This window comes from Meles meles, chromosome 1, assembly GCF_922984935.1.
Source record: "Meles meles chromosome 1, mMelMel3.1 paternal haplotype, whole genome shotgun sequence".
NCBI classification, from domain to species: domain Eukaryota; kingdom Metazoa; phylum Chordata; class Mammalia; order Carnivora; family Mustelidae; genus Meles; species Meles meles.
The window spans coordinates 174,987,394-175,005,713 of NC_060066.1; the positions used below are offsets into that span (position 1 = coordinate 174,987,394).

Here is an 18,320-nt window from a genome sequence, read left to right on the forward strand (position 1 = left end):
AAAAGCAATGGGAAGGGAAGTAAAAGAAGTTACAGTGAAAGAAAATGAGCTGAAAATTTTAACTCTTATTATTAAAATGTGTAATTATTAAAAGAAAAGGCATTCCATTAAAAATAAATTAAATAAAACTAAGTATACTAGGCTATAATGAGTAAAGAATATATTCCCCACCTGTATTTTTAAAAATCCACAAATTAATCAATTAATTAATTAATTAATTCACTTTACCAAGGGAAAAAATTACTTATATAGAACTAGAAACAATAACAAAGGCCAATATTATAGCTTTGGATTCAGGTTGTGAGCGAAAGAAAATATACTTTTATATATACTTTTAAAATTTCATCTGTAACTCAAAGATTCTAGTTTTTTATTTTTTTTTAAAGATTTTATTTTTTAACTAATCTCTATACCCAATGTGTGGTTTGAACTTTACAATCCTGAGATTGATGAAGAGTTGCATGGTCTACCGCCTGAGCCAGCCAGGGGCCCCAAGATTCTAGCTTTTTAAATTATAGTCCTTTTTGGGAGAAAATTCTAGATAAACATCAACATGATTTTACTTGATTTCATCCTATAAAAAGTGGTGAAAGAATGGCTTTTCTGGACTATTTACTTTTACTTCTTCCCCTTAAGGCACTGTAGAGTCCTAACAGCACAAGCCATATACAGTTAAAAATAATGTTCAATCTTTGACACTTATATCATTTGTACTCCATACTAATAGGATCCCCAAAGGAACTGAAACAAGATTCAAATATAATTACAGATCTCACAATGTAAATCAAAACCAACAAAAGTTCCCTGCCTTACACTTTGGGAATAATGTTACTTTATTATACCTAACAGGAAGCCCCAAAACAACTATATTAAGATGGTGTACACTTCAGGAAATCTGGGTTAGCTATTTTCTAAGTGTAACTTATAAACTAGATACGGTAAATTGAAATTTCACAAATTATCTTAAAATCTAATCCTAGAAGAAATGGGGGCAAGCATTAATAACTGGCCAAATATACAAGGGTACAATTAAGTAAACCAGAGCCTGCACTCTTTAATACAGAACCTCAAAGGAAGGAGCAGATAGGTGTTTCTGGACTCCAAGGTCAACTTAGTAAGTACCCAGTGGGAATTAGAAGACAGTTCCCCAGTGCTTCTCCCCCAAAACTCTGCCTATTGACATTCATAGAGGATAAATGCATTCTCTATGCTCCAACACCATCCTGGAATTAAGATTCCAATTTACTGTCCTCTTACTCATTCCGATGCCCAGAAGCTAGCCCCAAGAATTAAAAAGTTTCTTCTGAATCTTAACTTATGACTTACTAAAGTTCTACTATGTGTCAGCTAACTAACCCTTTCTCAAATAAATGTCTGCACATGATTAAGGTTTCTGAAATTTAAATCTAGCATGTAAGTTATTTGACCCTCCTGGATAATTTGTCCACCACCATTCTGGGGGTCAGTTGTGATTTAGCACATCCATCTCAGGAAGTTTTGTTTGGCTTTCTCCATGGAGAATTCACCTATCTCTTCTCAAGAGTTTCAGTTACTCCCACAGTTGTCCTCTGGGATACGTTATTTTATACAAACCGATTCTCAGTTTTCAGTAAGATGTCGCTCCATCCATATAAAAACAACTTGTGTATAAGGAATTTGAAAGCTTTACTTATTATCTATGAGTAAGTAAAGTATCTCATTTTAATTTTAAAAAACAAATTTCTAACTTACAATTTACAATTTTAACCATTGACAACAAATTTGCATTTAAAACAAAGACAAGTGGGTCAGGACCACCATCCTCTAATTGCTGCATTACTGAAATCTGTGATGGTTTCTCTTCCACAGCATAATCTGTAAGGGAAGAAAACAATGTAAAAGATTAGTTAAAATGACAAATCAAGAAGAAATTTGATGCAGGAATGGGCTGATTATTCACAAGAAAGAGTTAAGCACTTGGTTTACAGATATGGTGAACATATCTGCTGTCCCACTGTAATGCTAATAGTTTCCCTTTCATTCTCAAAAGTGACCCTGTCCAGTTTGGATGAGAACATGGTTATCCTATACATAGACTTCTCCACAAACTGACTTATGCCATAATCTAAAGCACCCCTTTAGCATATGCACCCCGCTGTTTATAGCAGCATTATCCACAATAGCCAAACTATGGAGAGAGCTCAAATGTCCATCACTGATAAATGGATAAAGAAGAGGTGGCATATATATATAATGGAATATCAGGCATCAAAAGGAAAGAAATCTTGCCATTTGTAAGGATGTGGATGGAGCTAGAGTGTATTATGCTAAATGAAATAAGTCAGTCAGAGAAAGACAAATACCATATGATTTCACTCATGTGATATTTAAGAAGCAAAACAGATGAACACAGGGGAAGGATAAAAGAGAGAGAGAGAGAGGGAAGCAAACCATAAGACTCTTAACTTTATATAGAGAACAAACTGAGGGTTGATGGGGAGGGGCATGGGCTGAATGGGTGATAGGTGTTAAGGAGGGCACTTGTGATAAGCACTAGGTGTACATAAGTGCTGAATCACTAAATTCTACACTTACCATATGTAAGAAACCTATCTTACTATATGTTAACTAGAATTTAAATAAAAACTTAGAAAAGAAAAATAAAGATAGCCCTTTAACAAAAATTCTCCAACCATCATAACAGGAATTTCACATATTACATGTTCTAAGACCAACATTTAAAATAATCTATGATCTACAAGAAAGTGATAATACCCTAAACTCTAGATGAAAAGGGTGTTGTGGGGTTGAGGGAGAAGAGAATCCTACTTTTTACTCTATATTCTTTTGTACTGTCGAGAATTTTTTTACCATTAAAAAACTAAACTTTAAAAAAAAGTACCCAGAAAATAAACTAAAACTAAAATAAACTAAAAACCATCATAAGTGACTGGCTTCATGAAACACTTCCTCTAAGTCAAGAGTTCAGCACATATATCAATCACCAAAATCACCAGTAAATCACAACAGATTCCAACATGGACAAGTTAATAATTGAAACCCTGCACAGAACCTTTCCCATGAAATCCCTGAAAGTACAGTACGTGATATTCAGTCATGCCATTTTGACTGATGGTAATCTTCCCAGTTGGAAGTCAAAATCGTGGATAATAACCAATAGAAACCAAAAAACTATTTTTTTGATGTAAGAGGAAATGTCCATTTTACCAATAAATGGAAATGTTTATTGAGAAGAAAAATACTAAGTGACTTAAGAGAAAATATAAGAAGAAAATATTTGTATGAGGTTATCCCACTAGAATACAAAGCTGCAAAATTCTGGTGAAGAGACAGGAATAATATGGTTTAAGTAAGTATAAACAGTTGTTTCTCGTAGGAGACGTTTTAATAATTAGATTTAATGAAAATGGAATCTTATTTAAACAATAGAGTAGGCTAATTTAACTTCTTGTAAGTTAAATCTAAGACTCATTAAAGTAACCAAAATTTGAGCCTAAGTAGTAACTTTACTACAAAAGAATGTTTTTAGAGGGTCCGAGTAAAGTAGTAAGGATTATACAATCAAAAGAACGCTTAACTTACATGAAAGTTCATAGGTGAACAATGTGGGACATGGCTGGATTTTATAGTCTGATACTTTCAGCCAACATTGCTGAGACCCCACAACAGACCCAGCACCATCGTAGGAGAAGACATGAGCTTATGAATTAAGTCTAAAGAAATGCATTGTTTAAGTGAAATGAATCAGACCTATAAAATATCTAAATTACAGTAAGAAAGGTGTTAATACAGTAAGGGTGTATAAGAATTTCTATTCAGGGGCACCTGGGTGGCTCAGTCAGTTAAGGCTCTAACTCCCGATTTCTGCTCTGGTCATGATGAGAGATTGAGCTCCATGTCAGGCTCCATGTTCAGCATTGAGTCTCCTCAAGATCTTCCTCCTCCTGCTCCCTCCTCCTCTACTCCACCCCCAGCTAATGCATATGTGGTCTCTCTCTTTAAAATAAATAAATAAAATCTTAAAAGAAAAAAAAACTAATTTCTTTTCAAACAGAGATGACGTAAAACTACTACAGAGCAAGGACTGCTGGTAAGGATTCATAAAGGAGCTTTTCATTACTCTGGATTTTGAAAAGTTGAGGAGTTCTTCAAGGAGTCTACAGTATACAAACATATTCTAGGCAGAGGAAAGGAAGATAAGGAAAGTATTAATTATATGTCTACTTTACACCAGTCAATGTTCTCACTACATACTTCCAGGTATGAAATCTGATTTAATACTCACAATGACTTTTAAGTAGGTATAATTACCTAAGTAAGATTAGGAAAAAGATTCAGGGAGGATAAATGAACCGCCCACTGGGTCACAGCTAGAAAATAAGAGTACGTGGATTAAAACCCAGGTTTGTCCAGTTTTGTAGCCCATTCTCTCCCGACTATTTCACAGTGTAAGAAAAAACATGGAAGTGTGGAATGTGAATATTCAGAAAACAGTAAATGATCTGTAATGTGCATAAAGTACTGGGGTATTGGCTGGAAATAAAGTTAGAAAGATAAGTTGAGATAAAGTTGTAAGAAACATTGTATGCTAAAATAATTAATTTATACTGAAGGCATTGGGAATCCACTGAATGTTTTTAAGCCAGAGCAATATATGACAATACCTATGTAATATAAAAAGATAATTGGCAACAACATGGAAGATAAAATAAAAGAGAGAAAGACTGAAGGCAAGGTGACCAGGTAAAAGACTAGGACAAAACTGTGGAAAGATTATTGATAAACCACCTCCTAAAAATGTACTAATTAGATGCTGATCTGCATCTATCAACAACAAACTTTCACATAGAGATAAGCATTCTTTTGAATGGATAGTCATTTTACTTCGTACCAGAACTCAGTAAAAATATTTTTTAACAATAAAATTGCTATTTATGTTCAGTGCTCTCCATTTATCATATGTATAATTCTGAATATATAATATACTGCAAAACAAAGTTAGATAATGTCCTGACTGTTCAATCAGGTGGGCCAAATCCTAGAATTATAAGCAACTCTTCAGAGTGTCATATGTTTCAAAATACAAAGAAAAAAGTGCCAATGAAGTACATTTATTCTATAATTAAAAATAATAATAATAATAAATCCTTCCAGTAAATGCAATGACCGTGTAATATAAAAACATAAATATCTACTCTAAAACTACCAGTAACAGCAACAATTATTTTCATGGCACTGAGTAGTTGTTTTCCCAGATGTTTGGTTATCACTCAAATTCTCTCTTCTTCCCTTAATTAGAAGACAACATCTGGCTTCCCGCAATTACTATCCCTGTTTAATATTTAAGTCCGCATACCTCCTTTCACACCCGTGGAGATGAGAATGGGAGGAAGGCCATCTTCAGGAATTAGGTTCATTGCACTGCCAACAGGACTTCCAACCTGAGTTATACTCCCAGAGAACAGAGAAATATCCGTCTAGGAAAAGCAAATCAGCAAAGTGAGTTTTACAGAGAGGTCTAGACTTTAGCAGGATATTGTTGAGAATATAAACGTGAATTTAAGTGAAAATTTGGAAATTCATCCTTTTGGAAAAACAGCATAAGTTTCTCGTTAACCTGTGGTTTCCCAAAAGCCTGGGTTTATACTATGAACATATTTCCAATTATAGAGTTTCTCTTTTTGATATCACCAAATCATAATAATGACAGAAGAGGCCTTGTAACCTGGGTTTCCTCTGCCATAAAAGAAGATATTTTTTAAAACTTTAGCAGCAACAGAAACAAAATTTCAATGTTATCTCAGTTTCTGAAAATTTAATAGATTTGGGTCCACTTAAATTCTCATTTACATTGCTTTTCATTTTTTATTTATTTTTAAGATTTTATTTATTTGTCAGAGAAAGAGAGCAAGAGCGCACAAGGAGGAAGAGTGGCAGGCTGAGGGGAGCATATACAGGACTCGATCCCAGGATTCTGAGATCATGACCTGAGCCAAAAGCAGACAACACTTAACCAACTGAGCCACCTAAGCGTCCCTTACACTGTTTTTTTAAAAATAACTTCAAGCCACCTAGGTGTCCCTTACACTGCTTTTTAAAAAATAACTTCAAGAGACGCCTGAGTGATTCAGTCAGTTAAATGCACCTAACTCCTGGTTTCGGCTCAGGTCATGATCTCAGGGGCATGAGATCAGGCCCCTTGTCAGGCTCCATACTGGGCACAGAGTCTGCTTAAGATTCTCTCTCTCCCTCTCCCTCTTTCCCTCCTACCCTCCACTTTCTAAAAACAAATTAATTAATTAAAAATAACTTTGAGAATAGTGATGATGGTTGTACAGCAATATGAATGGCTTAACACCACTGGTTTGTACACTTAAAAATGATTAAAATGGCAAATCCTATGTTGCATATATTTTACCACAATAAAAAAAGGGGTCAAAATTAACTGGTAAAATACAAGACTAAAGGAGTGCCTGGGTGGCTCAAATGGTTAAGTGTCCAACTCTTGATTTCAGCTGAGGTTGTGATCTCAAGGTCCTGGGTCCTGGCCCCATGTTGGGCTCCACGTTCAGCAGGGAGACTACTGGAGGATTTCTCTCCCTCTCTCTTTGCCCCTCCCCTGCTTGCCCTCTCCTTCTTTCTCTAGTAAATAAATGAATCTTTAAAAAAATACAGATTAAAATAAGTCATTGTTTTTATTTATCATGCAATGAAATAAAACTTCAAGTTCATTTTTCTTTGCATTAATATGAAGATCACATTAACTACACTATAAAGTATAATGTTGAAACACACATTTTGGGGTGGAGTTAATTCTTTCAATCCATGAGCATGGAATGCTCTTCCATCTTTTTGTGTCTTCTTCAATTTCTTTCATGAGTGTTCTGTGGTTCCTTGAGTATAGATCCTTTACCTCTTTGGTTAGGTTTATTCCCAGGTATCTTATGGTTCTTGGTGTTATAGTAAATGAAATCGTATAGTAAATGAAATCTCTAATTTCCCTTTCTATATTTTCACTGTTAGTGTATAAGAAAGCAATTGATTTCTGTACATTGATCTTGTATCCTGCCACATTACTGAACTGCTATATGAGTTCTAGTAGTTTTGGGGTGGAGTCTTTGGGGTTTTTCATATAAAGTATCATCTCATCTGCAAAGACAGAGAGCTTGACTTCTAATGACTTAATAGAATATGCTCAAAGATCTATTAAAATAATCCTCTCCTCACTATATTCTATACAACTAAGCAAAAAGAAAAGCCTTTAGAAGTGTTTAAAAACTGTTTTTAACATGTTTAAAAATATTTATAGCAGCTTTACTCATAAGAGCCAAAGACTGGAAACCATCCAAATGTCCATTAACAGGAATACAGATAAATTGTCGTATCCATACAATGGAACACTACTCAGCAATAAAAAAACAAACAAAACCTAGCTTTTGATGCACACAACATGGATAAATCCCATAATCATTAGTTTAAGAAGCTAGACACAAAATATTATATACTATATGTTCCCATTTATATGAAATTTAAGAACAGAGGCGCCTGGGAGGCTCAATCAGTTAAGTGTTTGCCTTTGGCTCAGGTCACGGTCCTGGAGTTGAGTCCTGCTTCAGGCTCCCTGCTCAGTGGGGAGCCTTCTTCTCCCTCTCCCTCTGCCTGCCACTGCCCCTGCTTGTGCTCTCTGTGTCAAATAAATGAAATCTTAAAAAAAAAAAAAAAAAAAGACATTTAAAAACAGCCAAAACTAATTTATGGTGATACAAATCAAAATAATGATTGCCTTGGGGGAAAAACACACGGGTATTGACAGAAAAAGGGCATGAGGGAACCTTCTAGAGTGATGGAAATGGTCTATATTTTCACATTGGCTGAATCCAGTGGTGGCTGCATGGGTGTGTCTATAAGTTCATCAAGTTGCTTCCTAAAGATTAATATTCCTTAAGCACTTCACTATCTAGATTTTATACCTGAATAAAGATTAAAACTATTCTTAAAAAAATATGTCCATGTCTTACTATATTTTTGTCTAACTATCATTTAGGACTCTATCAGTTTTTAGGGGGTTTTTGCTAAAAATTTTGCAATGTTCTTGGGTTGCCTTGGTGGCTCAGTTGTTAAGCATCTGCCTTCAGCTCAGGTCATGATCTTGGGGTCCTGGGATCAGGGCCTGCATTGGGCTCCCTGCTCATCAGAGAGTCTGCTTCTCCCTCTCCCACTCCCCCTGCTTGTATTCCCACTCTCGCTATCTCTGTCAAATAAAAAAAAATAAAATCTTAAAAAAAATTTTTTTTTCAATATTCTTGCTAAAAATTTTGCAGTATTCTCAATACATCATCATGTAAGAGGAGATTTGGAAAATTTTATTGACAAATGATTATTACCTGCTTTGAAAGCCTAGTACAGGAAATACAGTAATCTATTCTTACTCTTTAATGATGCATAAATCCATCTTTTAGTATCACAGAAAGTGGTCATCTGGCCTCTACTAATATATCATCTGTGGAAAGGAATTTATTTCATTCAGTGAGCTCCTATTAAGTGCCATGCACTCTACTCGGTCCTAAAGATAAGAAAAATATATTCTAGTCTGGCCTTATAAAATCTGTTTTTCCACATTTTACCAGATAAGTATTAAAATAGAGTGTTAAACAATGCAAGAGACAGAAGTAAAATAACTAACTTGGTTTTAGTTTTACAAACTGGGCTGAACTTTGTTTCGTTTCTTTTTTCTTTTCTTTCCTAACAATTTTATTTGACAGAGAGAGAGATAGTGAGAGGGAACACAAGCAGGAGGCATGGGAGAGGGAGAAGCAGGCTTCCCACTGAGCAGGGAGCCCAATGTGGGACTTGATCCCAGGACCCTTGTATCACGACCCGAGCCTAAGACAGACACTTAATGACTGAGCCACCCAGGCACCCCGAACCTTGTTTCCTTGTAACACTCATTCACTAAAACTTCCTCTTGCATTGAAACAAAATTTATATTCTAAAAACCTATCAGGGGCACCTGGCTGGCTCATTTGGTAGAGTGTGCAACTCTTGATCTCAGGGTTGTAAGTTTGAGGCCCATGTTAGGTATAGAGATTACTCAAAAATAAAATCTTTTTTTTTTAAGTTTTTTTTTTGCTTTTATTTGATCAGAGAGAGAGCGCGAAAGAGAGGGCACAAGCAGGGGGAGTGGCAGGCAGAGGAAGAGGGAGAACCAGGCTCCCACAGAGCATGGGAGCCTGATGTGGGGCTTGATCCCAGGACCTCAGGACCACAACCCGAGCCAAAGGCAGATGCCCAACCCACTGAGCCACCCAGGCACCCCTAAAAAGAAAATCTTTAAAAATCTTACATAGAAACCAAAAAGTAGGGGTGGCTGGGTGGCTCAGTCAGTTAAGCGTCTGCCTTCTGCTCAGGTCATGATCCCAGGGTCCTGGAATCAAGCCCCACGTCGTGTTCCCAGCTCAACAGAGAGCCTACTTCTCCCTCTCCCCTCTGCCCGTGCTCTCTCACGCTCTTCCTCTCTCAAAGAAAGAAAGAAAGGGAGAAAGAAACCAAAAGGTAGAACGGAAGACAGCAGAGAGCTGCTCGGTTTAAAGGAAAGAATAGAGGGACTCTTCAGCCTCTTTTATATGGCCTGGCCCTTCCTCACCATGGCATTCCCACAAGGCCACCACAGAATCTGGGGAACAGTTTGACAACCAATATACAAAGGGGGCAGGATTCCATCTGCATGACTTCTAACAACAGCACTAGCCTGAGCTCACTGTGAACAACCTTAGTAAGAATCTTTTTCCTGAAAAAAATCTCCAAATACAGAGCAAACAAGAACAGATTTACCAAATTTACTTTACCCTTAGACACACACACACACACACACACATACATGCACTAAACTGTATCTGAAACTTATAGAGTTCCACAGGAAGGTCACTCAACTTGGGCAGAAACAGCCTAATGCTGAATAAACTAAGTACTCACTTTTAGTTACTGTTTTTGTTTTCTTACCTCTGTTGGTAGAGGACTGGTAGTTACTGGCTTTACTGGGTCATGTGACACAGCCAAGGTTCCTGCAGAGGAAGTTCCATTCACTGTTAATTTGGCTGCATCAGCAACTTCTCCATTAGGCAAGATCCCATCAGCAAACCAAACTCGCCTCTGCTCTCTGGGCTGAGCCACTTGAGGAGCCAGAAAAATAAAACAGGCATCAACGTGATATTGGTAGGGTTTCTAACATCAAAGAAGAGAAGGTCACCAATTTCAGAAGTACAAAGAAATTACTATTTAGCACCTTATCATTATAAATACAAGAACTGTAACTGTGTATAAAAGTGGTTATAAATTAATAAAATATGAGTTTAAATATATTTTTACTTCTGTAACTTCAAGTTAAATCTTTATTTAAAACACTTTACTTTAAAATATTAAATACACTTATGATTACATCACATACCCTGCTCCATATCATTGACAGAGAAACTAAGAAAGGTGGTTTAAGTGCCTAGGAAATAAATTAATAGCAGGGAAAAAATATCTAGCAATAGATAGCCACATCTCCTAAAAGTATGAGGTTTCCACAGGAATTAAATATCTGGAAAAGTGATACCATATTTTTAAAGGGCAAAAGATGCCCTGAAGAATGTTGAAGAATTATTTACTAATAAAGGAAGAGTTGGCACAGATATATAAGAGAATTGGGAAGCAAACAGACCAGATCTTTGGTTGACGTGTAACTGAAGATGAAAGACTGATCTGGTAGTGCAAAAGTAGTCTGCAGTAGGGGAAAAGCTGGAAAACTAGGTCTGATGAAATGATCTCTTTAAATCCAGTTCCGAAAATCAATCCCAAACAGCCAAAACAAAGACAGACTAGGGAAGAACAACAAAAATGACAAATGAAGTAAAGAGAATAAGGATTTTAAGAAAGAAAGCCTGAACTCATAAAAATACAAGGAATATGACTAAGGGATGATCTGAAAAGATGGGAAAATGGGGAAGAATATGACAATATCAGTAGAAGTTTGATCTTCAAAAGGGGAGGAGGGCTATTTAGCAAGGGGAAGGGTATATTACTAGCCAGGAAGACATAAAATTAATGAAAGAAGATTGATTTTAATTATCAAGGGAAACTTCCTGACAAGATTATTTTAAGGAAATATATAACCGGTTTTTACTACTGATAATCTCCTGAACTTACAACGTACTGTTCATCTGACAATATCATCATTCTAAAGATATAATAAATTAAAATAAGTTGAGCCTATAATGTCCTATGTAGCATGTGATATAATCAGAATTAAAGTTCTGGATTTTATAAAGGTCTAAGTACCTAATGATATTTTCAAATAGTAGATTAAAAATGAAAAGAGGAGCACCTGGGTGGCTCAGTGGGTTAAGCCTCTGCCTTTGGCTCAAGTCACGATCTCAGGTTCCTGGGATTGAGCCCCACCCACATCGGGCTCTCTGCTCAGTAGGGAGCCTGCTTCCCTCTTCTCTCTGCCTGCCTCTCTGCCTACTTATGATCTCTCTCTCTCTCTCTGTCTGTCAGATAAATAAATAAAATCTTTAAAAAATATATTTTAAAAAAATGAAAAGAGAAAATGGCAATGTTTCCAAAAAGCAATACTAGAACCAGCTGGTCCAAAGAAAGAACTCTTCATTTTCATAAACTCCTATAACGAACATTAGGGTAGGCATGAGGCTAGGATTTTACAGATCAACCTCAAATTCTGTATCTTTTTTCAAGTATAAGCAGTGTAATCACTACATTTTTAAGCTGGAAAGAGTATTAGCATATTTTTAGAGGTGCCTCCAAAATATCAGGCAACACAGTATTTACTTGCCCAGAAATAATCTTGATACATTTCTCACCTTGTTCCTTCCACTTTAATAACCACCCAGAGGGACTTAATCTATAGTGTTTTAAAGACTTGTGCTGTAAAATCACATCAGCACCTTTTCAGAGGAACTTGGTGAGGAAAAAGAGAGAGAAGAGCACATGATCCCCTACCTTCTGCTCCAGGGTGCTTTAAAACTCCCACAGGTACCATCACAGTGGGAGGTGGAGAGCTCAGGGCTCCTGAGGCCTGAGCTTGCTGCAAGGGAGGGATAGTAGAACAGTATTCAGCAGGATTGTTAGGGTTAGGGCTCTGGCTTGAGGCACTCATCATGTTCTCCCAGGCTTGAGCTAAAGCAAATACAGACAATCAATGTGAATGGATTGCAAAATATGGACATCAAGACCTCCACAATATTGGATAAATAATGTAGCTCCTCCTCATTAACATTCATAGTATGTCTCTCTTCCAGCTAGTGAAAGTATTAAGGTGATAGGTGATTTTATTCAATAAAGGAGACCATTTAGTTAGTAAACTATTTGGAAGCAACAAATATGAATTAGGAGATACTTCTCATACAGACTGAAAGCACATCAGTCTGAGGTTAATGACTGGGCTCCTGGCTCCTTTAAGAGACCATACATTCCCTTAAGAGGGAGTGAAACATCAAACTTACTAAGGATTTGCAACTGGGGTAGCATTTAGACATGGGGGGCAGGTTTAATATTTGATGCATTTTATAAAGGTCTATCAAAAATCAAAATCGGGGACTAAAATAGCATAATTCCATTATATGATTTTTTTTGTTTCATTTATAGACGTCAAGGCTCTTCTTAGTTGAGGTAAAATCTCAGTTGAAAAATTCTGAAGCCTAAAGCTCAAGAGAACACATCTCAACATGTTTGTGAATTCTGATTTTGTGTAATCATTACCTCACGTAAAAGTATCCAGCAAAAACAACCATTTCACATCTTTGGTGTCTCAAAAGCAGAGGACACATTTGAACATGAAAATGTGCCAATGTCATATAAGTGCCATCAACCAATATGAATGATCACAAATGCATTAAGATTCTGTATACTCTATTATTTTACTAACTAATATTTTAAATATTGATGTATCAACTATTGTTTTTAAAGTAAATAGGATGAAAGATGCTATGGAAATGAAAGATATTAAATTTTATCTTCTAGGTTCAGGTAATACCACATGCCCAGGAATGGAAACCACCCAATTTTTTCAAGCATCCTTTAAAAACTCTCATTCAACATCAAAGAATGATCCATAAGATTATGAACATTTATTGCCTCCAAACTTCAGGACAAAGCTAAAAACAACAGCTATGTTCCTTTAAAAGCACTGGCAGAAAGAGGGGAGGAAGAGAAAAGGTGAAAGGGAAAAAGGGATAGGGAACACTGAAAAGCATCAAATTAAATATTAAGAAAAAGACTTCGCTAAGCCATGCGAGAGGAAAGACACTGGAAAAACCAGGAAAAGTAGATTACTTTAGGATCCCCTGGTAAGGGGATCCTTGGCTTAATAAAAATAAGTATTCCATATGAATCCTCTGCCATTTCCTTCATCTTCAGCTATGCCAAGTTTAAAAAAAAAAAGAAGCTATCAACTTGAAAGACCTCATCAAATAAAAGAGGTACTAGGTACTGTAATTAGGTATCATGCTCTTTTCTGTGGATATATGTCCAAAAATGAAAGCAGGAATAAAAATCATCAATTGAGCAAATGAGTGAAATAACTACCATCTAAAAATTGACCCTTAAGAGTAGAGAGAATGAATTAATATTTGATCAAAATTGTAAGAATTCAGAAATGGGAGGAAATTGGATGGATCACAGGAGATCAGAACAGATCAGATTAACTGACATGCAGTAGGTTAATAAGCCAGCAACAGGAAAACATCACTAGGAGCAACGCAGACAGACAGAGCAGGAGGGGTCTTAAGCAGATAGGTTCTGGCCTCCAGGATGCACCCGACCCTGGCACAGGCAGCAGTGGTGTCCAAGTTGAACATTTTATTAGTAATTCTTCTGGCAACTGTGCAAAGATATACTTAAAGAGGAAATACTACAGCCTGATCAATTTTGTTGCATCTCTTTACAAAATACTGCTTTAAAATTTTTAACTAAAATTCCCTTGGATTCATTTCCAGTCCCACAAAGGATGAACACGGGGCAAGCTATATTTATCTTCTCCTGGCCATGCTCTCTTACCACATAACTAAATTCAAAACAAATATCCTTCTAACAAATCTAAGTAGTATTAAGGTGATAACTGATAAAAAAATGGACTTCTCTATTTGATCTTAGATGCTAAAATATTTATTTTTAACAAGATAAATGAAACAAGGTGTTACTAAGACTATATTTTAAGTTATTAAGTTATTCCCTAAAGATGGCTTCCCTTGAAAGGAAAACCTAGGCCCAATTTTAATATTTCATCATCTGAGTAGTCAATAGCCTCCCACCCCCAACCCACTTCAGTCATTTCATGGGAACATTAAAGCCACACAGCACCAGATTTCCATAAGAAACTCCACTCTTCCTGCAAAACTTACCTGATGTTAGCATTCATTCATTGAGTTTAGGCACAGGAATTCTGAAATTCTACAATACTTTCAAAACATGGAACTCTATTTTCAGTTAACGTTGTGCCTTTTGAGAAGGTGAGCAACTTATAGAGAAAGGCAGGAAAAAACAGTAGCCTTTTCATAGGAATTCTCTTGTTTTATCTCCATAACTGTGAATCCAAACCGTTTTAATACTTACCATTCATTAGCACTGAATGGCAGATTACACATACTCTAGCTTCCTTTCTATCCATGTATAACAGTTTACATTTCAGGCTACAGCAGGAAGCACAGAAAACCTGTAAAAAAAGAACATACTAAATTTATTTAGAATCACAATACGAAGGGAGCAAACTAATACTGACCAATACTGACCAACACTGTCTGACAGGAAACCATATTACTACAACACTGAAAACTTCAAAGGAAAATGTAATTGAGGAAGCTGGGCACAAGATCCAATTCAAAGCAAGAGCAAGATGACAAGTCTATCAGCAAAAAGGAAAGTCAAAGTGTCGGCTGAAAATAAAAACTTAGCCAAGATCACATAAGAAATACATAGCAGGGGAAAAAAATGAGCTACCCTTAGGTGAAATTCCTATACACATGTCACATAACATGGACATTTAAAGATAGTTACATCTGTTTGGAAAGCCAAGATAGCAGGGTGAAATAAGCAAGCACTGAGAATTCCAGGTTTTAGCTTCCAGTTTTTATTCATCTTGTGTGTGGAATAATAACCATAATCATCATTTTCACTGGTTTGGTATGAAAGCCAGGAAAGATCAAAGTATACAACTCAATCCTAAAATAAGCACAGGCATAGCTACAGAAAATCAAAGCACGCAACCAAAAATTCACCAGGCGAATTTCTAGCACCTTATTTCCACTTTCCAGGGTTGGTTCCTGATAATCTTACTTTCTTCTCCCTTCCACATCAGGCAGTAATTGAATCTCCTTAGCTCCCTCTTAAGATTTATTTTCTTGAGAAGTCATTAGTCACTTATCACAGAGAGCCCCATACAGGCGGAAGGCTGTTGCCAGTATGGTAAATTCTACTAATCCAGTCTTTATGGTCCAGAAGTATCTATCTGACAAAGATGAATCAAGAGAGGAGGTCATATTAAAGACAAAGAGAGATCATCTCCTTTCCTACTAGGTACAATTAGTCTATCTAGTCACCATGACCACCAAATTACAGTTTTCAGAGGCTTTATATTCCCAAAGTAACTCTAAAATGTAGGGGGAACAGGAAATAGATTATCCTTTTTCTATCAAAAGAAACTGAATTTGGATGGTTAAAAGACTTGTTCAAGTTCACAGTGAAGTGTATGAATATAAGCTTTTTACATCTACTATCTCATTTAACCTCGATGAAGGTACTCATTTACAATTAAGAGAGTTAAATAAACAAATGTTAAGTAAAATCTTTCAGTTGTATAGCTAGTAGGTTAAGTCTCCAAAGACCCTGTTCTTAACCGTTATGTAATACTGCCTCATACTAATTCATATATGGCCTTTCATTTTAGTTTGAGACTTGACTTTTCCTTCTCCCTCCCGTGACTTAGTCAGTGGCTAAGCCTGCTGGTTCTCACTCTTAAATGGTCCTTCCAAAATATCATCTCCTCCCCTCCATCAATAACGCCACTGCCTTTATTTAGGGTTATATTATTTGAGGCTAAGAAGATAATCATAATCAATTATCTGTCTTCCTAATTTTTAGATATGCCTTTCTAATTCATCTTTCACACAATAAATGACAGAACTTTCTAAACAATGAATCTAATCATATTAATCTTGAAATCTTTCAGTAACTTTTCTACTCAAGACATAAAACGAAGAAGCTATCACTCACTCATTCATGCTACAAATGTCTATGCTCCAACTATGTGCTGCGCAGCAGGCTACCCTACTAGATGTAGCAGTGAACAAAATAGGTATGACCTTTGCCTTCATGAAATTCATGTCATATTAGTCTACAGAGGTTATAATCTGAAATTAAATAATCACACAAGTGAATATACAATTACTTGCTTCAAAAGAAATACATGATAAAATAAGATGTAATCTAGGCCTCACCTCGACTGGCAGAGTCAAGGAAGGTTATATTTAGGAAATGAGAGAGATAAAATCTGACATAAAAGTTTTTTATGCATAAAATGGTAACAGGAGAGAGATAATAATAAGCAGAGGAAACAGTGAATGCACAGGTCCCATTAGGGGAAGAGAGCATGGCTCCATTAAAAAACTAAAAATAGTTAATGTGGCTAGAGGCCCTTAGGTTAAGGGAGGCATTGAATAAGATGAGGCCAGACAAGACAAATACCATATGATTTCACTCATGTATGGAATCTAAGAAACAAAACAAATGAACAAAGAAACAAAGAGACAAACAAAAAGAAAGACAAATACAGAGAACTGGTGGTCGTCAGAGGGGAGGTGAGTGGGGGGCTGGGTTAGATAAAGAGGATTATGAGGTACAAACTTTTAGTTATAAGTCACAGAAATAAAAAGTAGAGCATAGGGAATATGTCTTTAAGAGTTGTCCAATCATTATGGTGTATAGATGAAAATATAACTCTGTATATTAACTATACTTCTACTTTAAAAAAAGATGGCAGGGGTGCCTGGGTGGCTCAGTGGGTTAAAGCCTCTGCCTTCAGCTCAGGTCATGATCTCAGGGTCCTGGGATCGAGCCCCGCATCGGGCTCTCTGCTCAGGGGGGAGCCTGCTTCCCTCCCTCTCTCTCTGCCTGCCTCTCTGCCTACCTGTGATCTCTCTCTCTGTCAAATAAATAAATAAAATCTTAAAAAAGAGAAATAAATAAAAATTTAAAAAGATGGCAAACCAAGCAAAGTTCTATAGGTTGTATTAATAATTGTTTTTTTAATAGAGCAACGGGAAATCACTTAAATATTTTAATCAAAGATATGATCAGACCTGCATGGCTATAGTATAGAGAAAAAAGAATGGATTTGGGATTATTCAAAATATAGAACTCTATCAATGTGATCCACGTTAAAAGAATGAAAGAAAAAAAACCCACATAATCATCTCAAAGCAGAAAAACCATTTGACGAAATGCAACACACTTTCTTAATAAAAACAGTAAAAGAACCTAGAAATGTAAGGAAACTACCAACATAATAAAAGCCATATACAAAAATCCATAGTAATCACCATACTCAGTGGTGAAAAACTGAAAGCTTTTCCTCTAAGTTCAGAAATGAGGCAAAGATGCCTGCTTTCACCTCCTCTACTCAACAATAGTCCTGGAATTTCTAGCCAAAGTAATTAAGCAAGAAAAAATAAACGGCATCCAAATGGAAAAAAGTAAAATTATCTGTTTGCAGATGATATGAACTTATATACAGAAAACCCTAAACATTCCACATAAAAAACTATTAAAACCTATTAATGAATTCAGTGAAGTTGCAGGATACAAAGTCAACACACATGTATCAGTAGCATTTCTATACACTAAAAATGAACAATCTGGGGCACCTGGATGGGTCAGTGAGTTAAGCCTCTGCCTTCGGCTCAGGTCATGATCTCAGGGTCCTGGGATCGAGCCCCGCGTCGGGCTCTCTGCTCAGCGGGGAGCCTGCTTCCCTTCCTCTCTCTCTCTGCCTGCCTCTCTGCCTACTTGTGATCTCATTCTCTGTGTGTCAAATAAATAAATAAAATATTTTAAAAATGAACAGTCTGAAAAGGAAATTACAAAATTCCATTTATAGTAACATCAAAAAATAAAATAGAATAGATAAAATATTTGTGTTATATATAATGAACAAAGGGCTAAGATACATAACATATAAAAAGCTTCAATGAACTAATAAAAAAAATACAATGCTACAAATGCTTCTAAAGAAGAATTCACACAGGTAAATTTACAGAAAAATTTACCGA

The 18,320-nt window shown here is 36.2% G+C and overlaps 1 protein-coding gene across 3 annotated transcripts in view; it reads right to left on the reverse strand.

Moving 5' to 3' along the window:
* ZFYVE9 (zinc finger FYVE-type containing 9) overlaps positions 1-18,320 on the reverse strand; it is a 204,249-nt gene that overhangs the window by 69,005 nt on the left and 116,924 nt on the right. For 2 of the 3 annotated variants that reach the window (XM_045998090.1, XM_045998108.1), the window contains 5 exons: positions 14,611-14,710; positions 12,001-12,177; positions 10,000-10,169; positions 5,357-5,477; positions 1,732-1,854 (listed from right to left, as the gene is read on the reverse strand). In XM_045998090.1, coding sequence (XP_045854046.1) covers positions 1,732-1,854; positions 5,357-5,477; positions 10,000-10,169; positions 12,001-12,177; positions 14,611-14,710 — 691 coding nt within the window. The remainder of the gene's footprint in view (positions 1-1,731; positions 1,855-5,356; positions 5,478-9,999; positions 10,170-12,000; positions 12,178-14,610; positions 14,711-18,320) is intronic. The other variant, XM_045998099.1, reaches the window with a different exon arrangement.